This window comes from Carassius gibelio, chromosome B16 (genome assembly GCF_023724105.1).
Source record: "Carassius gibelio isolate Cgi1373 ecotype wild population from Czech Republic chromosome B16, carGib1.2-hapl.c, whole genome shotgun sequence".
In the NCBI taxonomy this organism is placed as follows: domain Eukaryota; kingdom Metazoa; phylum Chordata; class Actinopteri; order Cypriniformes; family Cyprinidae; genus Carassius; species Carassius gibelio.
In genome coordinates, this window is record NC_068411.1 from 10,392,731 (window position 1) to 10,412,031 (window position 19,301).

At 40.3% G+C, this 19,301-nt stretch overlaps 1 protein-coding gene across 2 annotated transcripts in view; it reads right to left on the reverse strand.

The window, feature by feature from the left end:
* cdkal1 (CDK5 regulatory subunit associated protein 1-like 1) overlaps nucleotides 1–19,301 on the reverse strand; it is a 186,017-nt gene that overhangs the window by 156,648 nt on the left and 10,068 nt on the right. For both annotated transcript variants that reach the window (XM_052579496.1, XM_052579497.1), the window contains exon 4: nucleotides 1,110–1,194. In XM_052579496.1, coding sequence (XP_052435456.1) covers nucleotides 1,110–1,194 — 85 coding nt within the window. The remainder of the gene's footprint in view (nucleotides 1–1,109; nucleotides 1,195–19,301) is intronic.

The window sequence follows — 19,301 nt, forward strand, 5'->3', positions numbered from 1 at the left end:
TCCTTTGGGTGCACATTTTTGAGATGTGACCTCATGTTGCTAGTGGTCGAATGGTATGCTAACTGTATCTTAAATAGCTTGCATACAACTTTATCTCGCGGGTCAACAATTTTACCTCATTTTCTCTGCTGTGGTCGAGTTGGGCTCTGCACTTGCTGCCATCTTCCATGAAGCGTAAACTTTCAGCAGTGATGCTGTGCCAGACAGTGTGACCCCTGTGACCTGTCCCTGAAGCCTCAGGCGCTAGCGCACACACTCACAAAGCAGACAGCCACGCCTCTACTACTGCGGGCCTTTTTTCCACATTTTTTTTTTTAATTTGAATATTAATTTTCACCTTCGAAATTCGTTTTTTTTTTAACTATTCGAATACATATTCGAATTTAGAATATTCGTTGACAGCCCTAGTGTGAATCAGTGTCTCGATGAACACTTCAGATGCTTGAATACAGCAGCAGTGAGAGGGTCAGTGTTTGCATGCTCTCAGGAACAGTTAAAGATCCTCTTAACAGAATTAATCACAAGGTGATTACAATGGAAGAAACCCAGCATGCCCTGCTCTCAGCATGCACAGATCGCGCTCTTTTAACCTCAGCACTTTTACTTAAATCAACCGAGGGTCAAAGGTCACACTCTGAGAGGAAGTGCTGCTGGAACAGGAACATGAGCCTCTAGTGAAACTGCAGTGAACTGATGGAGTTCTCTCACACACACACACACACACACACACACACACAGTTCCATTAGTAGTAATGGTCCCATCTCTGCTCGTCTAGCTACATGTTTTTGGTGTACAGTGTGCTGCATTTGTCTCTCAGTCACTAAGGTCTAAACTAATCAAGGACACGGATGAGTGATGCCTGCAGCGAGTGTCTGTTCACAGACAGGGTTAGGGTTAGGGTTATGATCCCCTCATCATGATGCTCTTCACTGCCTTCACTACTCACAGATGAAGCTGATCTGGGAACAGTGATGACAGCAGCTGGTAACGAATGGCCTTCAATAATGAAGATATCTAACATTAACATAAGAATTTCAGAGCTAATATAAAGTCAGACATGCATGCGTTATTTCTCCAGGCCATAAACACGTAATGCAGAGAAACGTACTTGATGGAGTTCCTGAAGTGATCTTCTGCAGGGTTCTTGACTGTGCAGCTGTTCAGCAGCCACAGATCAGCATCAGACGGGTTCTCTGCAGACACAGAAACAGTTATTAATATTACTGACGCCATCACACATTACTGGCATACTCATAACAACACTCTGGTGTATATTCTATACAATACTATGGGTTTAACACAGAAACATTGACCTCCCTGCCGTGAGAAGAGTAATGATCACTAGAGCAGGAAAACGGTTCCTTCAGTCAAATACCCTCAATAATAATCAGTATGTCTGCAGAGACTCGATCTATGACTCTACACTGTGACTTACTCTGTTCCTGTTGTATGTGTAACGTGAACAGTGCACAGACTCCACTGACTCGATCAGCTCTTGTTATTACTGATACTCAGAGTCAGTGTGTGAGAGTCACAGCGCAGAACAGATCAGCGTGATTGCTCAATCTTTAACTGAACTCTCATATTTCCATGTGTATGTCAGGTCAGAATATTTAGAATGAAGAGTTAGAGATGATTGTGTGAACTGCAGCACAAACCACTTTAATAAGATCTGTGACATCATATAATGCTGCTTTACAGGTGTGTTTCATAGGTGACCTGCTGTCTGAACTCACACACACACACACACACACTCACGCGCACACACACTCTCTCTCTCTCTCTCTCTCTCACACACACACACACACACACTCACGCGCACACACACACACTCTCTCTCTCTCTCTCTCTCACACACAAACACACACACACACACACACACTCACACACACACACACACACACACACACTCTCTCTCTCACACACACACACACACACTCACTCACAAGGACCGTTATGAGTTTGTGATTGTTTTAGTGATGAACCACACCACGATGCCCAAATCAAGGATTTCACTTGTGTAACTGCAGACATCTCTAGTACAGCAGATCAGCACAGTTATTATGATTAAATAATAACTGTGCTGCTTTAAAGATATGAAGGATTTATTCACTTTCATATTGTTGAAATCCTAAACGGAGATGTGTCTCTGCATGCAGTGAATGTGAACAAGTTTATCCCTTGATTGAGTCTAAACCACTCTTTGGAGCTCTTTCCTGGGGAACACAGCTGTATGTGTCTGGACACGAGGAACGAGAAGAGGAGTGTGTAAAACACCTGGTCCAGGTCTCCAGACGTACCTGAGTGAATGAACACTGAACTGTGTTTTCAACGAGCGAAAACATTCACTTACATAACCTGGAGAGATCTGGAGCGACCCAACGGACTCTCAGGAAAAATATTTGCATAGTAAAATTTTAAACAAACCTCAAGTTCAACAGGATTCATTATTAACCAGATTTACAAAGAGTCAATTCCCACCATTCCACTGAGACACACACACACACACACACACAGGTTATGGGGATTCTCCATAGGAATAATGGTTTACCTGGCCATCACACAAAACTACAGGCGTTTCACTCCACTCTGTGATTTACAAGCTTTTCTTCCTCACAGGGACCAAAAAAATGCCCCCAGAAGATCAAAATTGACAGGAATGACTTTCCTTTTGGGACATTTCATCCTCACAACGTAGTGAATACCAGCACACACACACACACACACACTTTCTCTCTCACTCACAGATGTTCTCCAGAAGTCATTTGCATATATTTGCCTGTAGGCTGGAGCTCAGACAATCGCAGAGGCAGTTTTGGGTAAAATCTGTCTTCGGTTGAATGAACTCACTGCAACCGTCCTTATCTGAGTCACAAAAGACGTTCCACCACCAACGGCCAAAACACACTCGTACACAGCGCCGTGTCAGCGTCACACACACACACACACACACACACACACAGCCGTTCATTAATCCAGCTCACTCTGGTGAAATGTTACGTCTGTGGCAGCTTCAAATGGTCAATGGTCATCAAAGAGACTGACCATCACTGCTGTGAGGAATGTTTGCTGCTGTTTTTTATGTTTTTCAGAAAGGGAATGATAAACCACTGCCAGTTATCTCCAGTGATGCTGCGGAAAACAGAAAACAGCCAATATCACTTACATTAAATTACATGCAATGTGATTCATTATTATGAAATGTGTGAATGTGACATAAGCAAAACAAACTGCATATTAGACACAAAATCAAGAATGTGTGCAAATTGTGAGTAAATGTGACGTACATGGAAACCTGCCGCTGCTGGAAGCCTTTACATCTAGTTCAAATGTATAACTTCAGAGTAATGCTTTAATTCTTCTAAGCTCTTCAATAAAAATAATTATTTGTGACATGTCAATCTGTATGACAACTCAGTCAAAATATGATCATGACGGTCCTATTTCAAACCTCTCTTCAAGTACAGCCTGAATAATCTGAAGCTTAAATAGCAATAATAAAACACTTAAGATGGATAAAACAAGCAAGCAAGGCCTCTTCCAAACACAAAACGATCTCGCTCCTCAAGCAGTTGGTCTTGTGTGAATTAAAACAAGCATTAATCATCTCCTTTCATGAGTAAGTGCATGTCTGTTGATCATCTTATCACAGGAACTGCAGTAAACACAGAGCCGCACAGAAAGCACGTCACACTTCAAGAGCTGGAACTATTAATCTCTGAGCCTCATAGAGGAGTCTTGGTGATTCTGACCGTCCTGCAGCAGAATATCAGTGTATTTGTGCAGTCTTTCTGTTTGTATGTGATGAGTAATGACAGTAGTTGAACAAGGCTGTTGTGAATACATCGTGTGAGGGATCGTTGTCTCTTGCCAGATTAGTTCATGAGTGTGTTGAACTGAACAAACAGGCATGTGAGGGGACGATGGGACGCCCCGGGGTTAAAACAAAACAAATCAAAGTCTGGACTTCTTTCCAGCGGGGGGGACGTGGTGAGGTCGGTTCTATAACAATTGAAAGGATACTATGGCAAAGTTATTGCTTTCCTCATTCAAACAATTATTACTTGTGTGTTTGTTTATGACGATATGGTTGACCTGAAGAGTGAAAGCTGTATCATACACTCAGATAATCATGAGCTATATCACAGTTTACCAACACTAGAGCTGTGACGATACAGAGAGAGGAGACCAAATACAGTGCTTGGTTCACTACAAGACAGTATTTTAATGCTATTTTTAAGACATTTTCAATGACAACATTTGTGTCTTTTAATTAGAAAAAGATAAAACAATGCAGTTGTATTTAGAAATATTTTAACTAATCTAGAGATGCAACCAATGATTATTTTGGCAATCAAGTAATTACTGATTATTTAGACAATTGAGTAATCTGATATTTTTTAGTAACACAAACAGACCGAAGTGAAAACCAGGCTTTAATATGAATATATATATAGCATTAATTTATTTATTTATAATTTGCTTAAAATATCAAAAAGGAATTACAAGGTTTTGTAGAACAACAATACATAATGTGTTATGCGTATAAATAATATGAACATAACCAACTTTAATATGTGATCTAGCACAAAAGGTTGAGGGTTTTATTCCCAAGGAACACGTGTTAGTTAAGGGTTAGGGTTAGTCGCTTTGGATAAAAGTGTCTGCTAAATGCGTAAATTTAATTTAATATATTTATACACTCCACCCCAAAATGAAAACGTTGTCATTAATCACTTCAGAAGAGTTTAGCCCCTTTCACACCATTAATAGATCGTGTGTGAACAGGACCTTTTCTAAGCTCCAGGTGAATTTGTCCTGATCATATCGTTCTTCTGGAGATGGCCCTATTACTCTGAGCGGTCTACAAAGCTCCGCTGCTTTCTAATTAGTTTTCTTATATAATATGTGCTAGATGGACATCTTTAACCTTCGGGCCTCACAGATTTTTCTACATTTCGTGCTTCTCCATTCATCAGCGACTCCACAATTGAATAATATTACACGTGTCTCATATTTATAAGAGCAAATAATGTTAGTTTGGTTGAGAGTGAAAGCTGTGCTCATACCACAAGCCGATGGCTGCATGGCGGAGATCCATCCCAGTGCCGGAGAACTTTAAGCCCTGTGTTACACTTCACCTGCTGCGGGGTCCATTACACCCCTGCGTCCCTCAGCACCGAGCCCCAAGCCTAAAAACCATCACAGCCCGGGAGGAGAAGACAGAAGAAATCTACAATACACTACTGCTGGACTCCCAGGTGTTCAGATGGACCGGCTCCAGACCGAGGAACATGTGTCTGCTCTCTGTGGGCTCACTTCACACTGAAATAAACTCTCAGACAATCAACAGTCAACTGGGGAACCCACAGCAGCGATCTGCAATCTGTCCAAACGGACCATAAACACCCTCCTGAAGCAGGTCACAAGTGTGCCAACCCTTTATGCATTCAGAGAGAAGGTCAATTACATCCGTCCTGCGATACTTGTCTTCAATCAGAGGTGTTTTATGAAGCCAGAAGCTGAGGGCAAGCGTTCTTCCTGAGGGTCACGTCTCACAGTTTCGTGGACAGACGTGACCTGTGATGAGGACGAGGTTCACGTCACTACAAGACACAACAGGAGACTCTTCATGGACAAATATAGCTCATAAAGAACAGAATTAAAAATACACTGATGTGAAATTCATAAACTCTGATCATTTGAAATTCCATTCAGAAGCTGGACAAGAATACTGTTGAACACTGAGGTGTGGAGACAAACATCAGCGTCCTGCACAAACGGACAAAAACACACGAACACAGAGAGGAACTAGCCTCCTGACGCTGAATATAATGTCTGCCGCTTTGTTTATGTGATCTAGTGCTGCGGGGGTCCTGGAGAACCTCCTGCATAAATCAGTCACATACGGAGGGATGGACACACACGGGTTACCCATAAACCCATGCGCTGCTCTCCCACACATATTAAAGAAAGGTGGACAGGTAAGAGATTGATGAAAACTGATCTGGTCTCCATTTTACAGTAACAATGTCTTCTGAAGTGACACAATCACTTTAAATGAAGAACAGAGTCAAAACTAAACCTTAATTCACTCTCAAAATCAAATCCAACACTGATCGACACAGGCGACCTCAAATGATGATGATTTTCATAGTTTGGACTGTAGTCACATGTTAATCTTTTATAGTTATGATAATGTACCAAATGACAAGGTTCCCCGAACAGATTACTGTACCTGCTATATCAAAACAAACACATTTCAGAAATAAGAAAGCCTACTAATGATTTAATGAGAGAACGGTTAGTGAGGAACTCTCTGATTAATTCCCATGTCTTCCTGCAGCAGATGATCTGTGTTAAAGTAAAAGCACTCATAAACCTCTCATACACATCTTTGATGTTACTCATAACACACATAAGCTCAGTTCAGCACGGGGTTATGAAACAGACCGGCTTTATGCTGCTTTACTGCTGTCAAACATCTCTCTCACATTTAAACTGAAGATCTAGGAGCCTCTCATTCATTCCCGAGCGGGTCACTACACTACGCTCGTCTCTGACCAGCCCAATCCTCTGTGACCTTGGGAAAGCGGAGCAGCGTTTCGGACACACTCCACTGCATTAACTGCATCTGCAAACAGCTCCAGGACGTCCCACTTCATAACGCTTCATAACGCTTGCCAGCGCAGTAAAACCAGTCAGGCCTGTCTCTTTAGAATCACAGCAGGACATATGGGATTCAGTGGAGGAAACGTGCTGGGTCAGGCGGTCAGAGATCCTCCAACCCATAAACCACAATAAACCATGATGACCATTTCTCAACAGCTCAATCATGCCTAAAACGAGATCATTTAAGAGTTTCAAGTCATTAAACCAGTAAATGTTGACTCTGACAGCATCCGCCTGCATCCTCGCACTCGTCTGAAACCCTTTTCCTGGTATTTTCTCCTACTCTTCTCGTAGCACTGGATGGTGTGGTTATTCAGGCATCTCCTCTGATCTTAAACACTTCATTCAGTCTCCATAAGGAATTATTAAATATAACCTGCATCCTGAGGCTCACAGCAGTGGCTCTAGCGCACACATGCAAGCGTGTTCTGTCGGTTTAACCATTTTATTTCTTATTTGATCATGCTTTTAGGTTCCTTCGTGAAACTGCACACTTGATGAGCCATGAAATAATTTCCAATACCTGCACTAACAGATGTTATATTGCATTTACAGGAAAAGTATAACGGCAGTGGTGCTCAGAGGAATGTGTGGCTTCCTACAGGACACATATATACTTATGTTAATTTTGACGGCTCAGGGAACGTTTGCAGATGTTTGGAGTTGATTAGCTGATTGGCATGTCACCATATTCTAATTTGTTGAGATCGTGAATCAGTGGGTTCTTGTTAAATGTGAGCCAAAATCATCACAATTAAAAGAACCAAAAGACTAACTTACTTCAGTCTGTGTGCGTTGAATTTATTTACTACACGACACGAGTTACACAATTTGAGTTGAATTACTGAAAAACTTTTCCACAACATTCTAATTTATTGAGACGCATAAATATATAAACACTAGGGTTGGGTAGCGATTGGGTTTTTAACGATACTGGTGCCACATCTATACTTTTTAAACTGTTTCGGTGCCTAAGCCATGCTTGAACAGATACTTTAAAAAAAAAAGAGCCACAAAAAAAAATGGATAACATTAAAGAACATTATAAATATTTTAAAAAAATCCATAGCATTCACAAGGTTCTTGGATGCTCTCATTTCCCAAGCTTCCCTTAATCTAAGGCTAATAAATGTATCTCGTGATCTGGGTCATTGTTTAATACAAAACCACACATACTGTTTCTACTGTATCTCTGTCACTCTCTCTGATATTTAGTTCAAATGAGTGCTGTCTGTCACTGTCTTTAATCAGTTCTGTGAAAAACTGTATGCTCATTCTGTATAAAGTAGCAACAATGTTGTTTGTAAAGTACAGTCTTATGCACATTGGTAACCGCTGTAAACAAAGCACTGGTGAACACCACAGCAGGTGGAGCTTAAAGCGTTTCCTTGGTAACTGTATTTTTCGGACTATAAGTCGCACCTAAATATAAGTCGTATCAGTCCAAAAATACGTCATGACAAGGAAAAAACATAAGTCGCATTTATTCAGAACAAAGAACCAATAGGTCACATTACCGTCTCCAGCCGTGAGAGGGCGCTGTATGTCTTCAGTGTAGACTACAGGAGAACTGAGCAGCATCGAGCAGCATCGAGCGCCCTCTCGCGGCTGGAGACGGTAATGTTTTATCTTGGTTCATTTCTCTTGGTTCAAGTCAAATTAATTTTTCATAAGTCACACCTGACTATAAGCGGCAGGACCAGCCAAACTATGAAAAAAAAGTGTCACGTATAGTCCGGAAATACGGTAATCGTTTCATCCCTAATATACATAGATGCATAAAGAAATCTGCCATTAATATGATTGGTATTATTATTTTTAATGAATGCAGATGGACAGCTGAGTAACGTGGAGCAGCAGAAGGACATCTGCCCACAGCGGTCAGTCACCAGCAACATCACACACACTTTAGAGCACACTATAGTGAGCTCGTCTCAGACACACACACATCCGCTTAATGAGATTCACTGTTCAAACCTCAGCCCTAACAGAAAGCTGTGCACATCACTGGACTTTTTGGCTAATTTATGAGCATTTCTACTACAATAAAATGTCTATTTCACTAGATTACTGATCAATACAGTACAGCTAAAAATGACAACTACACTCTCAAACACACGTTTGCTGATTCAGCTTCCTGTTATATAAACAAAGGGGAAATGGACTTCATGGACCATTTGTATGTACATTTTACAAAACCATCTGCCATTTGGGGATGTTTTCTTTGTTTGAGATCTAAAATTACTGCTTATGTCAACTTTGCATCAAAACTTCACCCCCAATACTGGCAGAAGAAACTTGGTTTCTGATGATTTCATGATCTGATCAATTGCAGTCATAAAGCATCACAGCACTTCAGCATCTCTCTCTCTCTCCACCGCACGTCGGACCCGGCAGATTGCCAGAATATTGCCGGGTTGTCTTCTGTGTGAAAGCAAACACGTCCCGGGATTGATTCCGGCATTGAACCCGGGTCGGGGACCTAGTAACATTAGCAGATTCAACCCGGGACAAGCGCTGTGTGAACAAAAGCCAGATCTAATGCTGTGTGGAAGTGATGATGCAAGTTATCACGCGACTCTTTTACCGACTGTTTTGAAGGAAGGAAGATCAACGTTCGCGACAAAAAACTATGTTCAAACTGTAATGAAGCAGAGATCAGTTAGTTCCTCACTTTCTGCGCTGACGCCGAGATCGTTCGCTTGCTTCAGTGAAAGTATAATGTGCCTAATGTTTTCGAGCGTACATTAGACGTCGAACCCTGATGTCACGTGTCGTTATGGGATCTTCAAGGGTTGTGTGTGAACACACGCACATATCCCGGGTCATCACTGGCAGTGTAAAAGTGCAAAATCTTTACCAGTGTATTTGCCGGAATGGCGGTGTGAAAGGGGCTTAGGTCTCTCTCTCTGTCTCTCTCTCTCTCTGTCTCTCTCTCTCTCTTTATCTCTCTCTGTATCTCTCTCTCTCCTTTGATATTGTGACAAAACTGCTGTTGAGGACAGGGAACAATAACAGCTACTGCAAATATTTACATGCCATTTCAAAGCCATTGCGTATATGATTATGTTTTTGTTTGTGAAGTGCTGACAGGTCATATTCAGACAGGGAGAGATTTGAATAAAAAGTACACCTGTCCGTTGACTCCACAAACAGACCAAGCATTAAAGAAAGACACCAGCTGTTGTCTAATTTAACTGGTGTTGGGATTGCCAGCGGTGGGACAGCACAGCACCATTACCATATGTCAGGACCATCCCCACGGTCTTCAATCATCTTCACAGTCTCAGTTACCAGAGATGACCTTTCCATTCGGGACGCCATCCAAACAAACAAGTAACCCATCAGTCCTATGCTTTACTTCCTGATGTTCACGTGACCTAATAATGACAATTTACATTATTGCGTGAACTATTCCTATCCGTTTGTTAGTTACTTTCATTATTTTTTAACATCATGTTAGCATCAAGGCTATTTACATGATCAGCACAAGGTCAGCATCTTCATCCATAGAATTTTTAATTACATAAAACTTTTAACTTGACATAAGACAAAATATCAAATACATTACAAAATCCATTTATAGGCCAATGTTTCTGAATAAATAGTTTTCTGGCAGTATTATAAAAGCTACAGTCCAACAGGATGTGTTTATCAGTCGAAGGAACTTCAGTAGAAACCATATCAATAGAAACCCATGTGTAAGTCTCGAGTGACCTAGAGAACGGTCTTGATCTGTAGTTATTTCTTCTGTTGTTCCAAAAGTATAATCTTTTCTTGCTTTGGAACATAAAAGTAGGCTTGTCTGTCTGGTTTTTTTAATGCAGTTACAATGAACTGGGACTGCAATTTTTAAATAATTATATTGTACATAACATATGCTCGAAATACAGCAAGTATTGTGAAATCAAATAAGAGCTCTGTGTTAGGGGAAAAAAATTAAGTATTTATTAAATTGACTGCTCTAGAGATTAGTCAATTATTTTGAGCCACTATGAAAATAACGAATTGTGCACAAATCAGACATAGCTACTCACATTTGGTCTGTTCCTCTCAAAAACCCAATCTTCATTCATTTTTATTATTGCCAAAAGTTTGACCAGAATATTGTGTTTCACAGAGAGAAGGATCTGGAACATCATCATTAACTCTGTGGATGCAAATCACAGCAAAGCTCTGGCAGATCTCCAGAGGAAAGAGCAAATCAATCTCTGTCCTGCTCAACCAAAACAGGCTCTATCATCACATCCTTGGTGCTTTCACCTCACTGCACCCTGAAGCATTATTCCTCATGGGTCTAAAGATGATTTCCTTAGAAAGACAGAGAGCATCAGGCCTGAGTGAGAAGACCCTCCTACAGCACTAAATCATACGTCCCCAAAGACCTCTCCATTCTCAGCATGCTCTCCAATGTCCAGCTTACCGACAGCACAAAATTGTGGCTTTGACAAAGTGGAAGGAATATCTTTCCCCACGGGAGACAATATTACCAGCAGGTGTGAGATGGGCTCATCGGTCACAGGAGGAAGTGTCTGAGAGCATGGGTTTGTGTGCGGCCTGAAACTGGGTCAAAGCAGAAGACTTCAAATCATCGGGTCAAACCAGCTTTCATTTCACACTTACAGCTGAACAGGTTTTGTTACTATTCTTCAACAATGTCAGAATTTGACTGATCAGCCTTTAAAGACGGTTCTTGTACAGTAGGCTGTCAAAATGGAAACACATGCAACACAATGTCAGCAAAAAGAAAGGTAAAAAGACAGCCGACATCAGAACGAATGCATGTGCTAGAAGGCATCTCTGAGAGCCAGCTTTCATCCTCTCTGCATCATGAACACACAGGATCCTGGGTGAATACTTCGCTCTTATTTCTCCTCTGTCCACTGAAAGGATCAAACCTCTTCCAGAACAGTATGCAAGGTTGGTTCAGGGAACTTTAAATATACACTGTGTATGCTCCTGAAATAAATGTTCAGAAAGATGTGATGCATGGTTTGTTAATGACTTATCTTTTACAGTCTCTTTTAAAAGGTATAAGCAAGTATGTCCCATTATCTAGTCTTTAATAAACAAACAAAATTCATAATAAATTGTAATAATCTAAATACTCTATCACAATATTGACTCAGCACACGTGTCAGGACAGTACTGAATCGGCAGAAGCGTATTGTCACGGGCCTAAAATGATCATCAGTGTCTTCAGATCGCATTTCAGCATAATGACGTCTTAGCAGGGCTGGGCGACGGAGCAAAATATATATCTCGATATCTCTACAGGAACAATAACCCCCCAAAAACTACTGCAAAAACATATGCCAAATATTACATGTTTAGGGCCCTATGAGGTGTTTTAATTTTTTTCTTCACCATGTTTTATTGTTATCTAATTCTGTGTTTTAATGTGTAATTATGTAAATGCATAAAAACAACTTAATTTGTTTTGTTTTTTTTCTTAAAATAGCCTTATGTAAAATGTTTTCCTCTCTGTAATTCTGTGTATTTACATTCTTCTGGTTATCAAATGAAAGCATAAAACATTCATTTAATCTATCTTCTAATTATTGAAAATTAAGCAATTTTTTTTGGGCAAACAAAGGGGATTTACTATTAAAAATAAAACATGGAAGAAATGTTGTGTGATTTTTCCTTAAATTATGTTCGTTTAATTTTAATAGTAGTAGTAGTGGGCTATGAACATTCTGCTGAACAATAGTAATAGATTTCTGGCAAATACTTTTATTTTGACGGGTTTACCGTTACAGTTCTGTGTATGTGATACTACAGTCTGATGTGATATATGACGCTAGTTTTACTCAAATCAAACAGTCAGATGCTCATGGAGTGACTCTCAGAGCAGTTCTGGAGATGTTGTTCATGTGTTCATGTCTTTATTTAGAGAGAGAGCAGATGCTGAAATCACCGGAGCGTCACGCGTGCTTCAGTGTGTGTGATAAAGGACGACGCGCTTCTGCTTTATTCATTAACACAGACACGCAGAACATGCAGGATTCATATTTAAATAGACTTTTCCAGCTTAATATTTACAGATATTAGTTCATATCGTGATTTGATGTGAGTGCAATGACCTACTTTTGATTAATTTATTCAAAATTTGACAAATTCAGTGACATTCCGCTTTAAACTGTAAATTCAGTTTTTATGACTGGATTCCAAGGTTCCCTCCGCGTTTTCTGTATCGCGGAAATCATAGGGCCCTACATTAGACATCGCCCTACACCTTAAAACTGAAGTATCTCCATATATTAGAGCCAGTTGTCTTTTTTGAGACTGGTTCTGTAGCCTCCGGGCTGGTTGAGAACGAGGCCACGCGAGACAAAAGCAAGGAGGCGGGGGCGAGCACAACACCCAAGACAAACAAGCAAAGTGGTCGAATCAGAATTAAATATAAACAACATACAGATATATTTGATATGTCAAAAACCATATCTAAGTAAAGTAAATTGTGACAAAAAATCTCTATATATTATAAATATCTCGATATTGCCCACCCCTACCTCTTACAGTTACAGAACATGAATAACTTTGAATCAACACACAAGCTACAGCACTACTATTGTCTAACCCCAATTAATATTTAATGTAATAGCTAAACAAAGCGAAATACAGCGGACTCGTACAGGAATATCCTCACTGCCGTTTCATCCTGTGCTTGTGTCTGCAGGAAGGAAATGGAATTCAGTTGAAAGATCTAATGTTTATATTGAAATGCACAAATGATTAAAATCTGAATATTCATCTGAAGTAAAGGTGAATAGTTGAGAGCCTGTGTGCAGCGGTCTGCCTCGTCACATCACATGGATCCCAATCAAACTCATAAACACTTTAGCATCATGAGAAACAAACGCTAACGATCTGACGATCACCAGACGACTCTTCTGCATGAGAAGAACTAATCACACTTAAAACACAGCCAAGTACTTCTTAAGATAAAGCTCATGAAGAAAATGGAAATGTAAAATTAAATAAAAAATATATTTAATTTTCAGATAAATTATATACTTTGAAATGATACTCTTAACCTACAAGATTCAAGAAAATTAAAGGGGTCATGAACTGAGAAATCAAAATTCCATTGGTCTTTTGATATACAAGAAGTCCTTGCTCTATAACAACCACTTCATGACGTACCAGTGGCTATGTTTCCACCCAAAGATGTGAATTCAACTAATGCACAAAACTGGAATAATGCGAATAAAGCACTGTTTCCATTAAACGAGTCAAAGAGAACAAGGTCACTTCCTGATGAACTGGCATTAAATATCTCTGAAAACTAGAAGCAACTGAATATCATTATGTAATAAATTACTTGCGCTTCAGAGAGATTAGACATTACAGATTAAAGCCGCAGTAGGTAACTTTTGTAAATATATATTTTTTACATATTTGTTAAACCTGTCATTATGTCCTGACAGTAGAATATGAGACAGATAATCTGTGTATAAATCAAGCTCCTCTGGCTCCTCCCAGTGTCCTATTGCCATTTGCAGAAACTTCATCGCTCCCAGTAAGAAACAACCAATCAGAGCTGCGCTCCGTAACTTTGTTTGTGTTCAAAATGTAGAAAAATGAACATAAGCAGCGAGTACACCATGAATCCATTTTCCAAACCGTGTTTTTAGCTTGTCCTGAATCCCTAGGGTGCACCTATAATAAGTGTTTATATTCGGACTATTTTAGATTGCTTCGGGGATACCGCGGCGGAGTAACCCAGTACCTTTGTGATTCTTCATAGACATAAACAGAGAGAAGTAGTTCCGGCTACGATGTTCTTCCGCAAGACGCAAGCAGTTCTGTTTATTAACCGCTAGAGCGTCAAAAGTTCCCTACAGCAGCTTTAACCCAATAAAAGCGGTCAATCCTTTTAAAAGTGGATGCCTGCTGTTTGGGAACACAATCATTTACGATAACTTATACAGAAATATTTTGGTGACAGACTTTCCTCAGGCATTTAAGGATGACCAAAACAAAATATAGATGCGGTGAATGAGATCAGTCCGCAGCTTAGTCAAATTATCCCATCCCATAAAGCAGTCACATGACATTTTTTTACGATGTGCATGGTGGAATTTATTCTGTAAATGCGTTTCCATTATAAAATTTAATTGGGTTGCCCAAACTGATTCATCACTCTCTACACAGGGTCTTAGTTGTCAAATCAGTTGATGTGCTTCATCAAGCCTTTGAATGATTTTTGACCAGCATTCTCTCACAATCTGTGTCAAGTTGTGTTAAAGGGGGGGTGAAATGCTCGTTTTCACTCAATCTCCTGTTAATCTTGAGTACCTATAGAGTAGTACTGCATCCTTCATAACTCCAAAAAGTCTTTAGTTTTATTATATTCATAAGAGAAAGATAGTCTGTACCGATTTTTCCCGGAAAAACACGAGCGGCTGGAGGCGTGACGTGTGGGCGGAGCTAAAGAATCACGAGCGCCAGTAGGCTTTTGCTTTGAGAGCGTTTGGAAGCTGTGACATTACCCTGAGGAAAAAAACATCATCAAAACAAACCATGGCTAACAGTCAGATTCAGCCGTGTATTTATGATCCAGAATCAGATCCAGAGGCTGAAACTGAACGAGAGCAGCAGCAGCAAGGACTCGCTCCGAGCGGGGCTCGAACCCAGGTCTCTGGCATGGGAGGCGGACGCACTAACAAGGAGGCAGAGATATTTGAAGCAGTTTTACTCACCGCCTGCGGTTCCAACACACGATCGTGACCCTTTTTCGTTGGGATTGCATCATCCTTAAGAAATAAACGATGTGCAAATCCGTCGTCAAACTGGGCCTTGTTTGTAAAACAAGCATCTTCGAAATGCAGGGAACAAACACAAACACTTGCACAACTCCGTTGATGCTCTGTAAAAATAAACTCCATCCACTGGTCCCTTAATGCTGTTTCTCTTTTGGTAATCTGTGCAGGGTTGTCTTGCCCTGGCAACCAAAAACACACTTCTTTTGTGACATTTGGCGACGCTCTCGCTCTGATCAGTGAAGTCTGTTGTGCTCTCAGTGCTCTGCTATACGGGAGCGCACTCTTCCGGCAGAAGTGTCTCAGGACACATATAAGGAAATTCTGCTCCATCTAACGTCACACAGAGCCATACTCGAAAAAAACTTTCCCAAACTTGTGACACACCGGAAGAGGTATTTTTGGAGCAGAAATACTCCTTCAAACGTACAACTTAATTTTTGAAACTTTATCCATGTTTAGCATTTAGCATCCAACTCTTTAACAGTGTGAAACACTCAGTATGCATGAAATAGCATTTCACCCCCCCTTTAAAAATACAAGCTGCAGGATGAGTTTGGGAAAGGATGTTAGATTATCAAAGATAATCCAGCATGGAAACTAAAATGTTATAAACCGCTAATAAAAGCACTTTTTTTCTATTGGTAGAACAGTGTAGTGAGGAAAATACCACATGGCCAGAACAGAGAAGGAAATGAAAGCAACAGACTTGTATCCACTGTATATCGAACACACGTTTAGCTCACATCACATGTTCTCTGAAGACTTTCTCGCTGCTTGCTGTGTTGTGCTGGATTGGTCGGCCATCCGTGACCTCATCCATGTTTGTGAGCGCTTAAACTCCCATCAGCCCCTCGGGTCTCTCTCACAGCAGCAGACGGCTCTCGTGACATCACTCTCACGCACCGACCCGCACAGAAGAAAGATCTACACATTTAGCTGAGAAGTACTGGCCAAAATAACTGGTGTGAGCAGTACAGTTTTACACTTGGAGGAGGGTTTAGCGGAGGTTAGCAAGGACACACCGGACGGTCAGACTACTCTGAGGTCAGAGACATGCGATCTCACACACACACAGCAGGACAGGAGATCAGGACATACTTAGAATCAAAATCATTATTAGTGATGTCACTATGCTTGAAAAAGAAAGGTAAGTTCTGTTCAGAAATTATATTAAAGAAAAATAAGTGCATAATACTAGAAGAATAGTTTTAACATGGTTTACTGGAACACTACAATTAGACCAAGTGTAATTAAATGATTAATTTGCTGTCTGTGCAACATCTTATTCTACTATAGAGCTGCTGAGAATATTTACTGTAGAAACACTATCCTGTAACTCTTCCCTTCTTTATTCCTGAATGTATGCGCGTGATCTGTACATTGTGTGTGAGCTTGTGCGCTCCGTCTGTGTGCAGCAATATAACAGCACATTAGTTTCCAGCAGAGATTAACAAACTGTACAACTTACAACATGCTTTAACCTCCCGCACTCTTCCAGTTTAACCTTCGTATGTGATACACTTATCTGTCAAGCTAACTAATTATGCTTAAATGTGGAGTTGGTATAATTTGTGCTCGTGGTGAAGCAGTAGCGAAGCGTTTTCAGAGCGAGTGAAAACCTCAACGCTTCACTCCTCGCTCCGCTCTCATACTCTGGAGACTGTGAAACTGTGATAATCTTAATGTTATCATACCGTCAGTATCTCATACTGGTCCATGCCTGTTGCTCACTGCACTAAACTTCATTTCAACAGGTTCTTTGTTGAATTCCCTGTTTTGCTCAAATCTAAAGTGAGGATCTCTCACATACTGGCTCAGCTAGAGCACCCATCGGTGAAACCATCAGATGTGAGAGAACGATGGTGATGAGGTGTTCGGGTACACAACCGCTGGACATGAAGCAGTGGTCATCTCTAGAGATGAACGTGCTGTCCACAGTTACATTTACTCTCAGTGTGCATCAAGCGCTCTCACACAAGGAGAAATTCATCTGAACGATTAACCCAAGCCAGCATTCAGTTCACCTCCAATCAGGCTCTTATCAACATTGGTATGCAGCACTTTCCCTTCCCAGAAAGGACGAGGGAGAGGCGGTGAGCCGGATGTGAGGATGAACACTGCTCCTGTCGATCGGCTGTTCATCAGAGAGAGATGGCCCTCAGATCCCAGGGACCGGTCTACAGTCACAGCACTGAAGTCAGATCTCAGGGATATAAACTGCTGGGATATTAATGCAGTCACAGAGGGTCATTATAAATGGCTCTGTGCTCAAGGACATGCTGGAAAACAACCGCTCACAATCGAAAACATGCCAAGACAGTTAATGGCTAATCAATACCAAACCATAGATTGATTCAAAACAGAAACACAATTTACTTAGTTCAGTTTTCCCACAGTACCAGGATCTATATGCCACAATAACCTGAACACAAACACTGCTCGCTTTTAGATACAGTCACAAAGAAGAATATAAAGATGGTAAACAGATTTAAGAAGAACAGTATTGGTCATATCTCCCACACAAGGGTCTATTCTGAAATCATGTGGAAATGCACTCAACTATTACCATTCACATTTTGATTTTAGAAAATCAGCTCACACAAATAATCAACATGATTAATATTCATGAGTCAGACACTTGTTGAGAGATGAGAGTAAACAAACTAGGATTACTGTGAGGGAGGAAAATATTATATTCAAGCCGTTAACCAAACATAGACGACGTCACTGGTTTTTTTATTTTTTTAAGAAAGAAAGTAGCCTTTGTTTGTATCTAGACAATTTATATACAAGTAATTTAACAATACTTACTAAAATATAATTAATAATATTTTATTGCTTTTGGATTAGTTGTTTGAAGGGTAAAAATAAATTGGTCTGTCTTGACGCAAATGTACAACCGGCAAGTTGGTCGGACTAAAATAAAAAAAATAAACATTTGAGTCGGTCCTAAATTGACGGTCGCTTTATGGTTCCCATGGAGACGCGTCACAATAGCGCTGAATGACTGATGATCTGCTTTTATTTCCTTTTTTATTCAAAATTTCACAAATTTGTTAGCTATAGCAGGATATATCTGATATTCAGATGGTCAAATGTGCAAGTGGATGTGTTTTGCTGTTCAAACACCTTTATAATGATCGCGTTAGTTGAGTGTTCCTCAGTTTCTGAACTTTGTTATCAGAGACTAAATGTAATTATTAATTATTAATTATTATCTACTTTTAAGTCTTATTTCATGCAAAGTGATAATATAATAGTAATTTGAAAGTTTTTAATGCTGTTATTTGATGTTAAGTTTTTAAAATGTGATGTTAATAAAATACATTTTAACAGTTAAACTTAAAGCCTAGTTTATTAACATTTTGTTGGGGTGATTGGGGACAGGTGTGGCTCCCTCCGAAGTGGGGAACCCTGAGTTATCTGAGGATGTGTTTTGTTGACTGGAGCTGGCTGGATAGATGTAAAGCCAGAGGTGTCAGGGACTGTGTAGGACCAGTGTCACTGAATTGCATCTTAAGTTGCTGTTTGCTCCAATACAGTCACCCGTTTTGGGGGGGATTGCATAATTAAGTTATGCAAATTAGCATGTTACCTTTTACACAAGAAAATTATTCAATAAATAATTAATAAATATGCCACAAGTTTAACCCCCCCAATGGTAGACCCAAAGTTACGCCCTTGGGCTGCAGTAAACTAAATGTTTGCAGTCACTGTTCAAAGTCATACGGGTTCGGGCACCATAATACATCTAAAATATTAATTCGTTTTAACTTGGCACGAAGTTCTGGAAAAACTGTGCCCAGATCTTTTCCCATCCCTTCTCCCGTCTAGTCTAAAAACATGACGACTGTCAC